The sequence below is a fragment of the Rana temporaria genome, chromosome 2, assembly GCF_905171775.1.
Source record: "Rana temporaria chromosome 2, aRanTem1.1, whole genome shotgun sequence".
In the NCBI taxonomy this organism is placed as follows: Eukaryota; Metazoa; Chordata; class Amphibia; order Anura; family Ranidae; genus Rana; species Rana temporaria.
In genome coordinates this window covers 369,968,760-369,987,142 of record NC_053490.1, presented here as the reverse complement: position 1 = coordinate 369,987,142, position 18,383 = coordinate 369,968,760, and the positions used below count along the sequence as shown (strand labels likewise).

Below are 18,383 nucleotides of genomic sequence, written 5' to 3'. Positions count from 1 at the left end.
TTCAATATTATAGGGGGGAATATAGACAGCGCCACTACCCCCTCCATTTAATCTTCTTTATTTTAGTATTTCCTTTAGGGGGAATATATTAGGGGGGGCTGCAGTCTCAAATCTGGTTTAATAGCCGTTTTCTTAAGCGCAGGTTTGTCTCCATTTATTCATTAATTTAGACCATTAACTAGGAATTCTTGTGCCAGAATTATTGCGCTCACTGACATTCTCAGCGATATGTCACATGTGTGGTGCAACGGAGGTTATGGCAATTGTTTTAAATACATAGTTTCTCGCCCCCCCTTTTAAATTTTAATTGATTACCAACACAAAACGATTAAAAAAACATAAAAAAATAAATAAAACCCATGTGAAAGCATTGGGCAGGTGACAGATACTCTTTATGGAGACAATAGGGGTCTAACCAAGTACAGATCGGCTTGGCGAGATGTGTCCCCTTGCTGTACAGGCCAGAAAATGGTGGATCTGAAAATCGGAAATGCCAAAATCACTGTTACTTCCAGCTCCATTGTTCACATGTGAAATCAAGGCATGGATTTGCCTCAGTTTCACATCGCTGTCCCCTAAAAAAGGGCGGTTGTGGTCCCGGGCTACCAGTAAGAGGGAGAAAGCCTGGGAACCATGGAGGAAGGGGGCAGCACCACGCTGCTGGCTCTGTTAAAATGATCGGCAGCTAGGGAGCCGCATCACTTTCGCCTTCAAGCAGGGAGCCAGTTGAACAAAAAACATACAAGCTGATGACTACTACTTTAGCCATCAGTGTGTGATTAAAAAGGTACATGCTTTGGACATACGATTCACTTGTTTATTATTGACAATCTGTATGTTTAAAACAGGACCCCTACCCTTCCTAAACTTGTTAAGAAGACATAAATCATGCGTGAATGAGCAATATGACAATGCTGCGAGAGCTTGCTTTTTAGGTACGAGATTTCCCTAAAGGCATTGTTCCCTTTCCAGTGGGGATCCGAACCGCTGGGGCTACCTCACCACTGATTTCGGGGAAGCCAGAAAGTGGGATACAAAACAGGCAAGTAAAGCAGAAAATAGGTCTACAAAAAAGTTAGGAAATGTTACATCAGCATGCATTTTTTCTCACAATTTCTGCAAAAGTTGGAGCGATCTGCTTTAAGAGTTTTACCTTTTTAACTTTTTCAGTATAAAAACTGTACACAGCTTGTCTACATGTCACAAAGTCATCATCATCATCTGGATTTAGCTCACTCTTTGTCGTCCTAACAGAAGAGCATGACACAAATTAACATTTCAATGCAACAGAAAAGCATGAAAGAAAAAAAATAAAATAAAAATTGAGTATTCATAGACCCTGGGCCAGATTCATGAACAATGGTGCAGATTTGCACCGGCGTGGTGCATCATTTTTAGACTACACCGGTCCAGCGCGGAGAGGCAGTTAGGCGATTCAAGAAACTTTTTTTGTCTACGATGCCCCAGCGGGGCGGATTTTAGATGGCGTAAGGCCAACTGGGAGTCACCCTATGCTAATGAAGTGCCGACCGTGGCGCAGGGGTCACGCCGGGGCGCATCTTAGACCACACATGCTCAGTGACATCCAGGGGTAAATGCCCCAATCTGCACATGCTCAGAACTGCGCCCCGGCGTGATCCCTGAGCTACGCCGACCCACTACCAAAGCCCAGTCCATGAATCAGCCCAGACTTCCGCCCTGCAGGTGCAAACCACAATGCAAAGCTAGGTCGTTTGCATTGTGGTGGGGCAGTTATGGCTGACGAGGAATCCTCAGGTGGGCGGATGACCAATTTCAGCCCAGAGGAGAGGGCTGTAATTATTGAGGGCCTCTCCCAACATGGGGACCGCCTCTATGTGTTGTCCAGCAAGTGTTGTTGCTCAGTTCGTTTGTAACGCTGCTGCTTTAGCTGCTCTCCAGCTGACCTCTGCAAGTTTGGTGCAAAGTTACCCCTGCTTTTATGAGGTGTAACTTTGCACTGGAAATTTCAGCTCCGCACACCGGGAGTAGCCTGCGCCGGTCAAGCTTAAGTTGATGAATCGGCCCAAAAACCTCATTTGCATATTTAAAACACAAAAACCATGGCCGCGCCAGATCCGACCAGCGTAAATCTGCGCCAACGCCGCGCCGGCGTGGAAAGGTTACACCGAGGCGATGAAGTCTATTTGGAGGCGTAATCTGGTTCTCTGGGTAAGGCGCAGCGATCCGCCGGCGCAAATCTGCACTTACGCCGTGCATCTACCAAAAAAACGGTGTAAGTGCTTCATGAATCTGGCCCCCTGTGTATAGGGTCATATTTTTTATGTGATTGGACACTGGCAAAGCTTTTGGAAACACACCCCCTGGGTGCCTCCCCATAACACTATCACAATCCGCGAGTCTTCAGTTTTGTAGCAAGCAATGTAGAGTAACAAAACCATAGAGGAGAGGGTGTCTGTAAATGGAATTTACAGTGCCTTGAAAAAGTATTCATACACCTTGAAATTTTCCAAATTTTGTCATGTTACAACCAAAAACGTAAATGTATTTTATTAGGATTTTGTGTAATAGATTACAAAGTGACACATACAATTGTGAAGTGGAAGGAAAATGATAAATGGTTTTATTTTTTTACAAATAAATGGATCTAAAAAACGTGTGGTGTGCATTTGTCAATACTTTGTAGAACCACATTTTGCTGCAATTACAGCTGCAAATCTTTCTGGGGAGGTCTCCACCAGCTTTGCACATCTAGAGAGTGACATTATGCCTTGGTAGGTTTCCAGTTGTGCCATACTCTTTCCATTTTTGGATGATGGATTCAACAGTGCCCTCTTTGTGAGATGTTCAAAGCTTGAGAATAATTGTTGTATTATATATATATATATATATATATATATATATATATATATATATATATATATATATATATATATTACATACACACACACACACACACACACACACACACACATATACATATACAGTGCCTTGCGAAAGTATTGAACTTTGCGACCTTTTGCCACATTTCAGGCTTCAAACATAAAGATATAAAACAATTTTTTTTTGAAGAATCAACAAGTGGGACACAATCATGAAGTGGAACGAAATTTATTGGATTTTTCAAACTTTAACAAATAAAAAACTGAAAAATTGGGCGTGCAAAATTATTTAGCCCCTTTACTTTCAGTGCAGCAAACTCTCTCCAGAAGTTCAGTGAGGATCTCTGAATGATCCAATGTTGACCTAAATGACTAATGATGATAAATAGAATCCACCTGTGTGTAATCAAGTCTCCGTATAAATGCACCTGCACTGTGATAGTCTCAGAGGTCCGTTTAAAGCGCAGAGAGCATCATGAAGAACAAGGAACACACCAGGCAGGTCCGAGATACTGTTGTGGAGACGTTTAAAGCCGGAAGAGTGGCAAGAAGAAACCCATTTCTTAACCACTTAAGGACCGGACCAATATGCTGCTAAATGACCCAAGGGGTTTTTACAATTCGGCACTGCGTCGCTTTAACAGACAATTGCGCGGTCCTGCGACTTGGCTCCCAAACAAAATTTGCGTCCTTTTCTTCCCACAAATAGAGCTTTATTTTGGTGGTATTTGATCGCCTCTGCGATTTTTATTTTTTGCGCTATATACAAAAATAGAGCGACATTTTTGAAAAAAAAAAAATCTATATTTTTTACTTTTTGTAATAGGAAAAATCAAATAAACTAAATTTTGGTCAAACATTTAGGCCAAAATGTATTCAGCCACATGTCTTTAGTAAGAAAAAAATAATAATAATAAAAAAAAAAAAATAGCTACCTAGCGGGAACATCGACACTAATACAGCGATCAGAAAAAATGATCGCTTAGTGACACTGGCAATAGGGAGTGAAAGGGTTAACTAGGGCGTGATCAAGGGGTTAAAACTTTATTGGGGGGGGTACGGGGGCTACCCTGGACCTAACACTAACTGCCTGTCACACTGACACTAAATGCAGTGATCAGTACATATACGATTACTGCATTCAGTGACACTGTGACAGGGGGGTGGGGGAGGGGGTGATCGCAAGGGGTTAATGTGCCTGCGTGTACTGGTGTCAGTGTAGTGTTGTGCAGACTCACTGTGTGATGTGATCTCTCCTCAGCGGCGGTTGAAAATACAGCCGAGAGGAGAGATCACATCACTTCCTCCTCCTGTGTTTACACAGGAGGAGGAAGTGACACGCAGGGGGAGCGCACGGATTGGCTGAGAGCGATCCGGAGGGGGCGGACAAAAATAAACAGCCGCCCCCTCATCCCGGATCGCTCGGACAGCCACGGGGACCGCTGCAGGTCCCGATCGGACCCCCGACCCACATCTAGGCAGGGACGTACAGGTACGCCAATGTGCCTGTACGTGCCATTCTGCCGACGTATATGTACATGCGGCGGTCCGGAAGTGGTTAAAGATATCCATAAAAAGTGTTGTTTAAAGTTTGCCACAAGCCACCTGGGAGACACAACAAACATGTGGAAGAAGGTGCTCTGGTCAGATGAAACCAAAATCAAACTTTTTGGCAACAATGCAAAACGTTATGTTAGGCGTAAAAGCAACACAGCCCATCACCCTGAACACACCATCCCCACTGTCAAACATGGTGGTGGCAGCATCATGGTTTGGGCCTGCTTTTCTTCAGCAGGGACAAGGAAAATGGATAAAATTGATGGGAAGATGGATGGAGCCAAATACAGGACCATTCTGGAAGAAAACCTGATGAGCTCAGCGAAGCTGGCCCCCCTACAGTCAGCACAAATAAAAACTCAAGTGTGTTTCTTTAGTGCTACGTTTGTGCTGCAAAAATTTACGTTTGTGCTGCTTTTATTTTGAAGATATTAGCAATTGTTTTTTCCAGACTATGACATCACACAGCCCCTACAACAGCCAAATGGCACAAAACTGGTCTCGTTGGTTAGTGCTACGTTTGTGCTGTTTTGTGCTGCTATTATTTCCGTTCTATCTTTTATCGTTTTTGCGTTATTAATGACTTATTAAAGGTCACCAAAGGTCACACAGCCCCCCTACAACGCCCAAATAACACGAAACTGGTCTCGTTGGTTAGTGCTACATTTGTGCTGCAAAAAAATTTATTTGTGCTGTTATAGTTTTAAAGTTATAACAGTTTATTTTTTCAAACCCCACTCACTTTGCCCACCTTACAATCAGCACAAATAAAAACTCAAGTGTGTTTCTTTAGTGCTATGTTTGTGCTGTTTAAATTTCCTTTCTATCTTTTATCGTTTTTGCGTTATTAATGACTTATTAAAGGTCACCAAAGGTCACACAGCCCCCCTACAACGCCCAAATGACACAAAACTGGTCTCGTTGGTTAGTGCTACGTTTGTGCTGTTTTGTGCTGCAACCAACCAGCCCCTTTTCATTTTGTTTGGCTGTTGTAGGGTTTTTCAGCAAAGGCTTGCCCATAGCACAAATGATGTCTCCCTGTGCATACATATGCGCATGCGCAGACTGGCAACTGGTCAGGCAGATGAGCGCGAGCCTGTCATCCATGCTGGCGCAAGACAGACTATTTAAACAGGCTGCAGTTTGGTGTGCAGCTTCTGTGTGTTCGTTCCTGATTGCTGTGTTTGACTTCTGATCCTAACCCAGCTTGCTCCTGACCTCCGTTTGACTGCTACCTTCCCTGACCATGGCTTGTCTCTGGATTCTGCCATCTGTTCTTGCCTGATCTAACTCCCGTTGCTGATTTGGCTTGTGACCCGACTATCCTGTTGTCTGCCGTCTATGCCTGATCTGCCCGACCATTATGGACCCGGCTCATCTGACCCTGCTCATCAAGCCTGCTACAGCTCTTCAGTCCAGCAAGGTCTCGCCTGTCTCCTGCTTCCAGCTGCTTACCCACAGTCTGCTGCCAGCCAAGCTCAGTGCCAGCTTATATGCCACCAGCCGGTTCTGCTGCCACCACGCAGTCTACTGGACTGATCACAGGCACCCATACCTTGCTGTGTTCCAACTGCTGCTGTCTAACCAGGAGATCACTAACCAGGTATGGGACAGTAGGGCAGGGTGATGTCATTGTCTGGGAAAAAACAAATTGCTATTATCTTAAAAATAAAAGCAGCACAAATTTGTATTTTTATGGCACAAAAAAGCACAAACGTAGCACTAACAAATAGTATGTTTGTTTTTAAGATTTAATAACATGGGGTGCAAAGTGAGTGGGTTGTTATCAAATAAAAACAAGCTGCTATATCTTAAAAACCATAACAGCACAAATAAAAATATTAGCAGCACAAACATAGCACTAAAACATTTGAGTTTTTATTTGTGCAGATTGTACGGGGGGGGGGGGGGGTAAAGTGAGTGGGGTTTGAAAAGAACAAAAAAACGGTTATAACTTAAAAACCATAACAGCACAACTAAAAATTTTAGCAGCACAGACCAGCACAAACGTAGCACTAAACAACGAGACCAGTTTTGTGTCATTTGGGTGTTGTGGGGGGCTGAGTGACCTTTGGTGACCTTAACGATAAAAGATAGAAAGAAAATGTAAACAGCCCAAAACAGCACAAACGCAGCACTAAAGAAACACACTTGAGTTTTTATTTGTGCTGATTGTAGGGGGGGACAAAGTGAGTGGGGTTTGAAAAAACAAAAAAACTGTTATAACTTAAAAACGATAACAGCACAAATACATTTTTTAGCAGCACAAACCAGCACAAATGTAGCACTAACCAACAAGACCAGTTTCGTGTCATTTGGGCGTTGTAGGGGGGCTATGTGACCTTTAATAAATCATTAATAACGCAAAAACGATAAAAGATAGAACGGAAATAATAGCAGCACAAAAGTAGCACTAACCAACGAGACCAGTTTTGTGTCATTTGGGCGTTGTAGGGGGGCTGGGTGACCTTTGATAAATCATTAATAAGGCAAAAGCGATAACAGATAGAACATGAATATTAGCAGCACAAAAACAGCACAAACGTAGCATTAACCAACAAGACCAGTTTCGTGTCATTTTGGGGTTGTAGGGGGGCTGTGTGACCTTTGGTGACCTTTAATAAATCATTAATAACACAAAAACGATAAAAGATAGAACGGAAATATTAGCAGCACAAACGTAGCACTAACCAACAAGACCAGTTTTGTGTCATTTGGGCGTTGTAGGGGGGCTGTGTGACCTTTGGTGACCTTTAATAAATCATTTATAACGCAAAAACTATAAAAGATAGAAAGGAAATTTAAACAGCACAAAACAGCACAAACATAGCACTAAAGAAACACACTTGAGTTTTTATTTGTGCCGATTGCAAGGTGGGCAAAGTGAGTGGGGTTTGAAAAAAATAAATAAACTGTTATAACTTTAAAACCATAACAGCACAAATAAAAAAATTTGCAGCACAAAACAGCACAAACGTAGCACTAACCAACGAGACCAGTTTTGTGTAATTTTGGGGTTGTAGGGGGGCTGTGTGACCTTTGGTGACCTTTAATAAATCATTAATAACGCAAAAACGATAAAAGATAGAACGGAAATAATGGCAGCACAAAACAGCACAAACGTAGCACTAACCAACGAGACCAGTTTTGTGCCATTTGGCTGTTGTAGGGGGGCTGTGTGATGTCATAGTCTGAAAAAAACAATTGCTAATATCTTCAAAATAAAAGCAGCACAAATTTGTATTTTTATGGCACAAAAAAGCACAAACGTAGCACTAACAAATAGTATGTTTGTTTTTAAGATTTAATAACATGGGGTGCAAAGTGAGTGGGTTGTTATCAAATAAAAACAAGCTGCTATATCTTAAAAACCATAACAGCACAAATAAAAATATTAGCAGCACAAACATAGCACTAAAACATTTGAGTTTTTATTTGTGCAGATTGTACGGGGGGGGGGGTAAAGTGAGTGGGGTTTGAAAAGAACAAAAAAACGGTTATAACTTAAAAACCATAACAGCACAACTAAAAATTTTAGCAGCACAGACCAGCACAAACGTAGCACTAAACAACGAGACCAGTTTTGTGTCATTTGGGTGTTGTGGGGGGCTGAGTGACCTTTGGTGACCTTAACGATAAAAGATAGAAAGAAAATGTAAACAGCCCAAAACAGCACAAACGCAGCACTAAAGAAACACACTTGAGTTTTTATTTGTGCTGATTGTAGGGGGGGACAAAGTGAGTGGGGTTTGAAAAAACAAAAAAACTGTTATAACTTAAAAACGATAACAGCACAAATACATTTTTTAGCAGCACAAACCAGCACAAATGTAGCACTAACCAACAAGACCAGTTTCGTGTCATTTGGGCGTTGTAGGGGGGCTATGTGACCTTTAATAAATCATTAATAACGCAAAAACGATAAAAGATAGAACGGAAATAATAGCAGCACAAAAGTAGCACTAACCAACGAGACCAGTTTTGTGTCATTTGGGCGTTGTAGGGGGGCTGTGTGACCTTTAATAAATCATTAATAACGCAAAAACGATAAAAGATAGAACGGAAATAATAGCAGCACAAACGTAGCACTAACCAACGAGACCAGTTTTGTGTCATTTGGGCGTTGTAGGGGGGCTGGGTGACCTTTGATAAATCATTAATAAGGCAAAAGCGATAACAGATAGAACATGAATATTAGCAGCACAAAAACAGCACAAACGTAGCATTAACCAACAAGACCAGTTTCGTGTCATTTTGGGGTTGTAGGGGGGCTGTGTGACCTTTGGTGACCTTTAATAAATCATTAATAACACAAAAACGATAAAAGATAGAACGGAAATATTAGCAGCACAAACGTAGCACTAACCAACAAGACCAGTTTTGTGTCATTTGGGCGTTGTAGGGGGGCTGTGTGACCTTTGGTGACCTTTAATAAATCATTTATAACGCAAAAACTATAAAAGATAGAAAGGAAATTTAAACAGCACAAAACAGCACAAACATAGCACTAAAGAAACACACTTGAGTTTTTATTTGTGCCGATTGCAAGGTGGGCAAAGTGAGTGGGGTTTGAAAAAAATAAATAAACTGTTATAACTTTAAAACCATAACAGCACAAATAAAAAAATTTGCAGCACAAAACAGCACAAACGTAGCACTAACCAACGAGACCAGTTTTGTGTAATTTTGGGGTTGTAGGGGGGCTGTGTGACCTTTGGTGACCTTTAATAAAACATTAATAACGCAAAAACGATAAAAGATAGAACGGAAATAATGGCAGCACAAAACAGCACAAACGTAGCACTAACCAACGAGACCAGTTTTGTGCCATTTGGCTGTTGTAGGGGGGCTGTGTGATGTCATAGTCTGAAAAAAACAATTGCTAATATCTTCAAAATAAAAGCAGCACAAACGTAAATTTTTGCGGCACAAAACAGCACAAACGTAGCACTAAAGAAACACACTTGAGTTTTTATTTGTGCTGATTGTAGGGGGGCCAGCTTCGCTGAGCTAACCTGATGGAGTCTGCAAAAGACCTGAGACTGGGACGGAGATTTGTCTTCCAACAAGACAATGATCCAAAACATAAAGCAAAATCTACAATGGAATGGTTCACAAATAAACATATCCAGGTGTTAGAATGGCCAAGTCAAAGTCCAGACCTGAATCCAAATCGAGAATCTATGGAAAGAACTGAAAACTGCTGTTCACAAACGCTCTCCATCCAACCTCACTGAGCCCGAGCGGTTTTGTAAGGAGGAATGGGCAAAAATTTCAGTCTCTCGATGTGCAAAACTGATAGAGACATACCCCAAGCGACTTACAGCTGTAATCGCAGCAAAAGGTGTCGCTACAAAGTATTAACTTAAGGGGGCTGAATAATTTTTCACGCCCAATTTTTCAGTTTTTTATTTGTTAAAGTTTGAAATATCCAATACATTTTGTTCCACTTCATGATTGTGTCCCACTTGTTGATTCGCAAAGTTCAAGGGGGGCGAATACTTTCGCAAGGCACGGTGTGTGTATTATATATATATATATATATATATATATATATATATATATATATATATATATATATATATATATATATATATATATATATATATATATATATATATATATATATACTAACCCTGCTTTAAACTTCTCCACAACTTTATCCTTGACTTGTATGGCGTGTTCCTTGGCCTTCATGATGCCAAGGTTCTGTAACATACCTCTGAGGCCGAGTTCACACTGGTACGACACAAAAATCAAATTACTTTGGATCAGACTTTGCCCTGCGACTTGAAGTCTGACATGCGTCCGACTTCAGTGAACAGGGATACAACTTTGATCCGACAATACCATGGTGTCTGGTATGAATCTTTGGGGGGGGGGCGACGACTCCAAGAGCATACCAAGCCCTTTGATCTGGACTTTAAGGGGAACCCCCTACGCTGAAAAAGCGTCTGGACCCAGAGGAAAATGGACTAAGTTTCCAAACACAAACTGAATTTTCACTTTTATCATTGTGTAACTATCTCACTAGCAGCTCCTGCCAGCGCTCCGTTTTCCCCCTCCTTACTGCATTAATTTTAGGCATCTATAGGACAACTTAAATGAGAATGTAAAAAAAAAAAAAAAACTTAGGTGATGAGAGGATGTATCATCTGATAATTTGCCCTTGCTAAGAGGAATATGGAGTTGCACATAAACCACGAACAGCAGTTGAATTCCCTGTGGATTCTTGTGAGATATGCTCCAAATCAGACTAAACTGTATCTACGGTCATAATTTTAAATCATATTCATTGCCACATTGGATTTCAATGAATGTGAATGATCTTGAAAGTATGAGTTATTATGATAACTTTTTGAAAAGTCCATCACATTTCCTTGAATTATGTGATACATTCACAATGTCCCATGCATACACACTGCTTGTGTCACACATTTCAAAAGAGGTTTCTGTCTGAACTATAGGGAGGTACTGAGAGGAGTTTCAGAAGGCATAGTCAGTACAGGAATCACAGCCTATAAGCAGCAAGATGCCAAAGGATAAAGAGCCTTAGAAAACAAAAGAAAACCAAAAGAATGAGCAGACAAGATGCAAAGCATGCATGTCCAGAAAGTTATGGAAAGATATGGCCAGCAAATAGACTGAAATCATAACATGAAAGCTCTCAAGTAAATGATTCATGTGAAGGGATTCATGAGCACCATTGCAGCCAGGATGACTGCCTGAAGTATACTCCCGACAGCTCAGACAAAATCCCTCCAGCAAATAACTCAGGAGAGAAAGCTGAAGGATCCAGTCCTGAAGTAATATATTGGCAGGCAAACTGCAGGTGTTGTCCCTTTTAGGAGGAATCCTTACCAAAACTGGCTGCAAGATCTGACACAAAGCTGTTAGGATAGAGAAGAAAACTTTAGCCTAGGTTCACACTGAAGTGATGCAGGAACCAGTGCAATTACAGCGCTGGTTCCCGCATCGCATCTCTCCTGCAGGCAGTTGACACCCGCAGTGGTTCGCAAAAGGCAGTGTGAATACATTGTTAATGACACCCCCAGATTGGTTCACAGATCGCAGTGCAAACTGTGAGCTTGCACAGGAATTGGTTTGCATAGGTGAGAACACCCATGCCAGCCAATTCTAGTGCGGAACGTCCCTGCACGTTTTTCTGTGCGAATCTAATGAGTTCAGCCATACAACTGCATGGCTGAACTCACATCTCACAGACATCACATATGATTGGTGCAAACAACATATGATGTCTGATCACACAGGTGTGAACCCAAGCCTAAAGACTGCATCAAGTAGAACTAAAGAAAGATGTTCTACCTCCAAAGGACGCTCAGCTACATTGACCTTATAGTATGGGTGTTATAGCCACTAAGGGGGGTACATATTGACCAATGTCCTTTGGAGGTATATACACTGTCCAACGTCCTAGAGGCAGGGAGCATACACAAAGGACTAATCTATAATAAATCAAAAGAAAAACACACACAAAACTTCTAAACTCTTAGCCTTAGATCTAGGTGTACCAAGATGTCCTTTTGTTCATGGACTGTAGAAAGCACTGCTGGAATAAAAAAAATAAAGTTCCCATTTATACTTACAAGCTACCATTACCTACCTCCAACAGTTTTTCCTGATGTTTTCAATCTCGTTGTTGTAACTTTGGCTCCCTATGATAGTCTGAAATGCCCGAATGGGATCAATGAGCTGCCCCCATACTTTGGAACCCAAGCGATCGAGGATGGTCATGAAGCAGTGAAGAGCAGGCCAAAAGGGGTTTGAGCTTTCATCTAAAATAATGATGACATAACTTAATTGTGCAATACTTTAAGCCATTAAAGAATGCAGAAAATTGCCAATCAATACATCTTTTTGGGTTGAGGTCACGGTTGTTTTTATACATTTTGAAAGGCAAGTAGTCAAGCTGTTATGTATACAATTAAAAATATTACTTTTACACATTTTACAGATGACTGAAAGGTACCTTTAACCACCTCAAAACCACAATCACTACTTTCCTGCCCAGACCATATTTCAGATTTCCACGCTGTCACAAGCCGAAGGACAATTACTCACAACTAGTCACGCAACACTGTGCCCAAATTATTATTTTTTTTTTTTAACCACTTCCTGCCAGGCCTATAGCAGATCGACAGCCGGTCAATGGTTCAGTTATCCTGACTGGGCATCATATGACATCCAGCAGGATAACAAGCCAGCGGTCGGTGGTCCTGTGTGTCTGATACATCACAACTCTGATCTAGGTAAAGAGCCTCTAGACTGAGGATCTTTATCACAAGGATGTCCACCCAGGACCACTAGGGATGCCACCACAATCACCAGGGATGCACACCACTGATGGCAACCAAGTATGCCACCCCACGACCACCAGGGATGCCAATCAGAGCCCATAAATGATGCCAGTGCCAGCTATCAGTGCCCATCAGTGTCGCCTCAATGGTGCCACCCCATCAGTTCAGCCTCAATAGTGCCCATCGGTGAAGGAGAAAACGTATTTATAACATTTTATAAACAAAAAAACACTTTTTTTTCCCAAAAAAAAATTCGGTTTGTTTTTATTTGTTTAAATAAACCCAGAGATGATCAAATCCCACCAAGAAAAAAATAAAAATAAAAATGCTCTATTTGTGGGAACAAAATTATAAAAATTTGGTTTGTGTACAGTGTTGCATGACCGTGCAATTGTCATTCAAAATGCGACAGCGCTGAAAGCTGAAAATTGGCTTGGGCAGGAAAGGGAGGGGGGTGCCCTGTATTGAAGTGGTTAAGACAGATCTGGCATTATTTTGGTATTTAACCACTTCCATACAGGGCACGTATACACCTTCCCGCCCAAGCCAATTTTCAGCTTTCAGCACTGTCGCACTTTGAATGGCAATTGCGCGGTCATGCTACACTGTACCCAAACAAAACTGGCGTCCTTTTTTCCCCACAAATAGAGCTTTCTTTTGGTGGTATTTGATCACCTCTGCGATTTTTTTTTGTGCGCAACAACTAAAAAAAGACTGAAAATTTGGAAAAAAAACATGTTTTTATTTTTTTCTGTAAATTTTTTTGTAAATAAGTACGTTTTCTTTCAATTACGGGCACTGATATGGCGGCACTGATGGGCACCGATGAGATGGCACTGATGGACATCGATGAGGTAGTACTGACGGGCACAGATGAGGTGGCACTGATTGGCGGCGCTTGTATGCGGCACTGATGGGCACACATAGGCGGCACTGATGGGCACACATAGGCGGCACTGATGGGCACACATAGGCGGCACTGATGGGCACACATAGGCGGCACTGATGGGCGGCACTGATGGCTACTTATGGGTGGCACAGATGGGCACTGATAGGTGGGCACTGGGCATGGATGGGCACTGTGGGGTGGCACTGATGGACACTGTAGGGTGGCACTGATGGACACTGGGGCGGCACCGATTTAGCCATGTTGCCAGTCAGTGCCCATTTGTGGGCACTGATTGGCATTTTTTTTTTTTTTTTTTTACAGACTTTTTTTTTTTTTTTGCCCACCCTGGTGGTCCAGGGTGGGCTTCCCTGGTGGTCCATGTGGCGATCCGAGGGGGGGCTGCGCTGATAAACAATCAGCGCGAGCCCCCCCTGTCAGGAGAGCCGCAGATCGGCTCTCCTATACTCGCGTCTGTCAGACGCGAGTGAGGAAGAGCCGACAACGGCTTTTCCTGTTTACATCGTGAACAGCCGTGATTCGACACGGCTGATCACGTGGTAAAGAGTCTCCGTGAGAGACTCTTTACCGAGATCGGTGTTGCGGGGTGTCAGACTGACACCCCGCAACAACGATCGCCGTGATGCGCGCCCCCGGGGGCGCGCAGCGGCTCAGAATCCCGAGGACGTCATATGACGTCCGGTCAGGATCAGACAACCACTTTGCCGCCGTCAATATGTCATTGGCGGGCGGCAAGTGGTTAATTAGCACTTTTTTTTGCCATTTAAAAATGAAAGACCAAAAATTCTGTACATGTTTCTTAGTTTCGGTTGTAAACATTCTGCAAATAAATCTTTCATAAAATGTAGACCAAAACATAAACCCAAATCAGTGTATATTTAGTCTTTCAAAGTTATAGAGTCTACAAACTATGAAATCTGCAGTATACATGCGTGTATACATTTGAAAATGTATCAGACCTGATGTTCCCACTGTCCATTTCATTTGAGGGCCTAAAATTCCAGGACAGTACAAATAACCCCAAATAAACCCTTTCTGAAAACTAGACAGTCTAAGGCATTTAATAGGCATGGTGAGTTTTTTTAAGTTGAAGTTTTTAGGTCTAATCATTCTGGAAATTAAGAAATTAAATAAATGTTTTCACAAAGATGTTGTAAAAGTAACTTCTCACACAGGCATACTTGCAATTACACCCTAGAACGCATGTTATGACTCCAGAGTATGGGGATACCACAGAGAATTTTTCACAGCCTAGATGCATTGAGGGGCAGGCCCAACATCCCAGGAGCGCCTTCAGGAGCTCTAGAGGCATACATTACACATCTAATTTCCTGACTACCCATCATGTTTAGAGGCCCTGGACCCCAATTTGAAAAGCAAGGTATTTTCTGGAAGGCAGTCTTTTGAAAAGGTATTTTTGCCACAAGCTTTTGGAAAATGGAGAATGAATTTTTTTTTTATTTTTTTTACAAAGGTTGTCAAATAAAAAAAGGTATTTCTAACAAGTCCATACACAAAAAAAAGACTTGTCAGTGTGCAGATCTTCGAGTAACCCCTTTGTTAATGGATACAAAAGTATCCATTATGCAGCCATGTCCCCAAACATATATGCAGCCATGTCCCCCACATATATGCAGCCATGTCAACCACATATATGCAGCCATGTCCCCCCACATATATCCAGCCATGTCCCCCTACATATTGCAGCCATGTCCCCCCACATATATGCAGCCATGTCCCCCCACATATATGCAGCCATGTCCCCCATATATGCAGCCATGTCCCCCCACATATATTCAGCCATGTCCCCAAACATATGCAGCCATGTCCCCCATACCTAATGATGATGCCGCCGCCGCCACGTTAATCACCGTGCGGCGAACATTACAGGCAGCTTTCGTTTGAATAGCTGTTTTCCCTGCCACGCCGTGTAAAGGACACTCCCCCTTGCTCGGGATTGGACAGATCCGTCCAAGGGGGAGTGTCTATACACGGCGCGGCGGGCAAAACAGCTATTCAAACGAAAGGTGCCTGTAATGTTCGCCGCACGGTGATTAATGCGGCAGCGGCGGATTTGCAATATACGGCGGGGGGCAAGTATTCTATTTAGGCATCGGGTGTACTTGCAGGAGTACAAGTACTCCCGCAAATACTCGGTTTCGGTCCCGATACCGATACTGGTATCGGTGTAACCCTAGTTAAACAGGTGTGGACAGCCTCCAACTTACAACCAGGAATGTCAGTAGGGACCAAGGAGCTTAAGAAGTCACTTTAGAAGAGAGAACCCATCATACCAAGTGGCTCCTGTGGAGGGCGCTACATAAATATCACTGATCTTTGACATGGAAAAAGAAGAATTTTGGAGTTACCTGTAAATTGCATATCTTGGATTACAGTATAGGAAACAGGTTGAGTATTTGTAGACCCTGGGACTTCCAAGCAATGAATGAGAAGGGTGGGCAAAAAAAAAAAAAAAAAGGATTTTTGTACTCACCGTAAAATCCATTTCTCTGAGTTCATAGACGGACACAGCCTTCATTGACCTAAGGGTTATGCTTCTTCCTACCAGGAGATTTAGGCAGAATTCTACAGCACTTAAGGTGTTAAAACCTTTCCTTTCCTCCCAGGGGGCGTGGCTCCCCCAGGCATAACCCACACCCTGCTCTAGCAGCCTCAGTTCATAACAAGCAGTACAAACAAAGAAGGGGTGGGTGCTGTGTCAGTCTATGAACTCAGAGAAATGGATTTTACGGTGAGTACAAAAATCCTTTATTCTCTTTCGTTCATAGATGGACACAGCCTTCATTGACCTTAGGGACGTCCCCAAGCAGTGTCAAAAAATTCGAGGGGTGGGAAAAATAACACAGCAAAAACAGGTTACACCCCAAACAAATACCGGAGTTACTCAACGGAGGAACTCCAACCTTAAACTGCCGCCTGTAACACCTGCGGCCGAAGGAGGCATCAGAAGATGCACTCACATCCACCTTATAAAACTTTGAAAAAGTGTGGACCGACGACCAGGTCGCAGCCTTACACACCTGTAACACAGAGGCTTGGTGTCGGAAAGCCCAAGAGGCCCCGATCGCCCTGGTCGAATGCGCCATGACCCTAAAGGGGGGCGCCCGCCCCTTCAGGGCATAGGCCTGAAGCACAACCTGTCGGATTCACCTGGAAATGGTGGCCCGACGAGACTGCCAGGCCCTTACTGGGACCGGACACAGACACGAACAGCGAGTCCGACTTCCGTAACGGAGCTGTCGCCGACAAGTAAACTCGAAGGGCCCGAACCACATCCCGAGAATGTAAAATGGCCTCCTTCGGGTTTTTCGGCTGAGGACATAAGGATGGAAGAACAATGTCCTCGTTAATGTGAAAAGCCGAAACGACCTTCGGAAGAAAAGAGGGCTGCGAGCGCAGCACCGCCTTATCCTGATGGATAACCAAGTAGGAGGCCTTGCAGGACAAGGCCGCCAGGTCAGACACGCGTCTGATAGAGGTAATAGCTACCAGAAAAACCACCTTCCGCGACAGAGTCAGCAAAGGGATCTCCCGAATGTTCCCAAAGGGAGCATGCTAAAGCGCCGAGAGGACCAAATTCAAGTCCCATGAAGGCAGTGGAGGGCGCACCGGAGGGGCCACATGGCGGACCCCCTGCACAAACGTGTGAATCAAGGAGTGCGCCGCCAAGGGACGTTGAAAGTAAACAGCCAGAGCAGAAATCTGACTCTTGATCGTGCTCAAGGCAAGAGTCTGGTCCACTTCCCGCTGCAGGAACAGCAGGATCCGGGACACCACGTAAGTACGGGGGTGCCAGTTCACCTCCCCACACACAGCGATGTAGGCCTTCCATGTATGAGGAAAAAAAACCTACGTGAGGTAGACCTCCGTGCACGCAGCATGGTAGAGATTACCGAGCCCGACAGGCCTCGGTCCTTAAGCCCCTGGCTCTCAACAGCCGCGCCGCTAAGGCCGGTGGCTGTGAAACAGGGTGGAAGATCGGACCCTGTATCAGAAGATTATTTTTCAGGGGAAGACGCTAGGGGGCATCTGCCACCAGACGCATTAGGTCCGCGTACCAGAAACGACGCGGCCAAACCGGAGCAATCAGAACTGATAGAATCCCCACAGCTTCCACTCAGTGCAGCAGGCGAGGAAAAAGCTTCCGAGGAGGGAAGGTGTAAAGTAGGCGATAGTGACCCCCAAGGAGCCACCAACGGTCCTTAAACCTGGCCACGAACCGTGGCACCTACCGATAGAGACGGGATGCTAGAAGGTCCACGCCCGGAGTGCCCCACTTTCGGCACAGAACCCAGAAACACCTGCGGTGGAGAGACCACTCTCCTTGGCCCCGTGCAGTGCGACTTAGGTAGTCGGCCAGCCAATTCCGTATTCCCGGAATGTACCCAGCCGATAGAGCTGGAACGGACCCTTCGGCCCACCGAAGGATGTGCGTGACCCCTGTCGCTGCAACAGAACTCCGTGTGCCTCCCTGATGATCAACCTACGCCAAGGCGTCATCGGACAGGATCCTGACCTGTCGGCCCTGTAGATCCAGGGACCACCTGGCAAGGCAAAGCTTGATTGCTCGGAGCTCCAGAACGTTCATCAGTAGGCAGGACTCCACCTGAGTCCAGTGCCCCTGGGCTGACTGGGTGCCCCAAGCGCCCCTCCCCAACCGGAGAGGCTGGCATCCGTCGTGACCACTGTCCAGTGGCCAGCAGAAAAATTACTTTCCGG

General features: G+C 43.9%; 1 protein-coding gene across 1 annotated transcript in view; it reads right to left on the bottom strand.

The window, feature by feature from the left end:
• The window catches only part of LOC120928313 (probable helicase senataxin), a 53,410-nt gene that overhangs the window by 16,649 nt on the left and 18,378 nt on the right, over nt 1-18,383 (bottom strand). Inside the window, 2 exon segments of the mRNA XM_040339413.1 lie at nt 1,154-1,247; nt 12,043-12,214. Of these exon segments, the coding sequence (XP_040195347.1) occupies nt 1,154-1,247; nt 12,043-12,214 (266 nt within the window).